General features: G+C 47.0%; 1 protein-coding gene across 1 annotated transcript; it reads left to right on the forward strand.

Annotated features, from left to right (window-relative positions):
* Window positions 1–268: 268 nt before the first annotated feature.
* Pmar_PMAR013299 (hypothetical protein) lies at window positions 269–1072 on the forward strand (the record flags this gene model as incomplete). Its single annotated transcript, XM_002787151.1, has 1 exon — window positions 269–1072. A coding segment is annotated over one exon (804 nt), but the record flags the coding sequence as incomplete, so codon positions are not given.
* Window positions 1073–1135: the final 63 nt, after the last annotated feature.

Consider the following 1135-nt stretch of genomic DNA (forward strand, 5'->3'; position numbering starts at 1 on the left):
TCTTCACACTCTAATGACAAGAGCGGTACGGTCTATCTTGGCTAAACATGGTGTGAGACAGTATACTCTACCTGGTTATAGCCAACACTTGACTTTCTGGGAACGATCCCATCGAGATCTAGCTCAGACTTCCAGGGCTATCGAGGCATCTAGTGCTACCCCTGATGACTATATTTTCAGTTATCTACTGGCGGTCCGCTCTTATAATAGCACACCTCGTTATTGGTCAAGTCTCAGCCCTAGTTCTCTACACTACAGTTATCGTCAGAGACTACCTGGTGATCTACCTCTCGACTTCCCATCTATCGATTGGGACAAACTCGAGGTCAAGTATCTGAATGTCGACTATTTGCCCTATGTAAGGTCTCTACTACCAACTCTAGCTGATCAACAAGAGAAGATCAAGATTACTGTCCAGGAATACGTCGATGCTTGGCAACAAAAGCAAGCAGATCTACGTGAACGTTCTATTAGGGAATCTCCACAAGACTACAGGTTGGAACTCTACGACTTGGTTTATATTAGCGAGACAAGTGACTCTGCTATTGGTCGACACCTGAGCTCCACATGGAGAGGTCCTCTAACTGTCGTTCGACTTGCTGGCACTGCTATGGCATACCTGTTCGAAGGTATACTCCTACCGAGTGATTACGGTGGGAAACTACGTGTTTCGGACGACGGTAACTCTATAGAGAATGGTCCGGAGTATTCTAAGCTGGTCTATGCTTCTCTCAAGAACTTGGTACCGGCTAGAGCCTTACAATCTCTCATCTATGACCACTATGAAAAGGGTACTAGAGTCTATCAGGATACCAACGGTGACCTTGTGACCATGCCTGCTAGTACTGATGGCACTGATCAGTCTAAAATCACCCTACGCCGAGCCAAACAGCTAGTTGCTGGTAAGTTCTCATCTAGCTCTAATGACCTCGTTCGGGAAGATTGTCCACCATTTCCGCATAGTGAAGAACTCCCACTGTCTCCGAGGTCTAATGGTTCGGCCGGTTCTATCGATTGTCAGATTCAACAGCAGTCGAAGCCTCTAGTTCGGTGCAGCCGCCAGAAGTTCTAGATAGTGGAGGGACCAGTTCAACACCTTCCAGAGCCGTAGTTCTACTCCTGATGTTACATCATC

The sequence above is a fragment of the Perkinsus marinus genome (genome assembly GCF_000006405.1).
Source record: "Perkinsus marinus ATCC 50983 genomic scaffold scf_1104296930242, whole genome shotgun sequence".
In the NCBI taxonomy this organism is placed as follows: Eukaryota; Perkinsozoa; order Perkinsida; family Perkinsidae; genus Perkinsus; species Perkinsus marinus.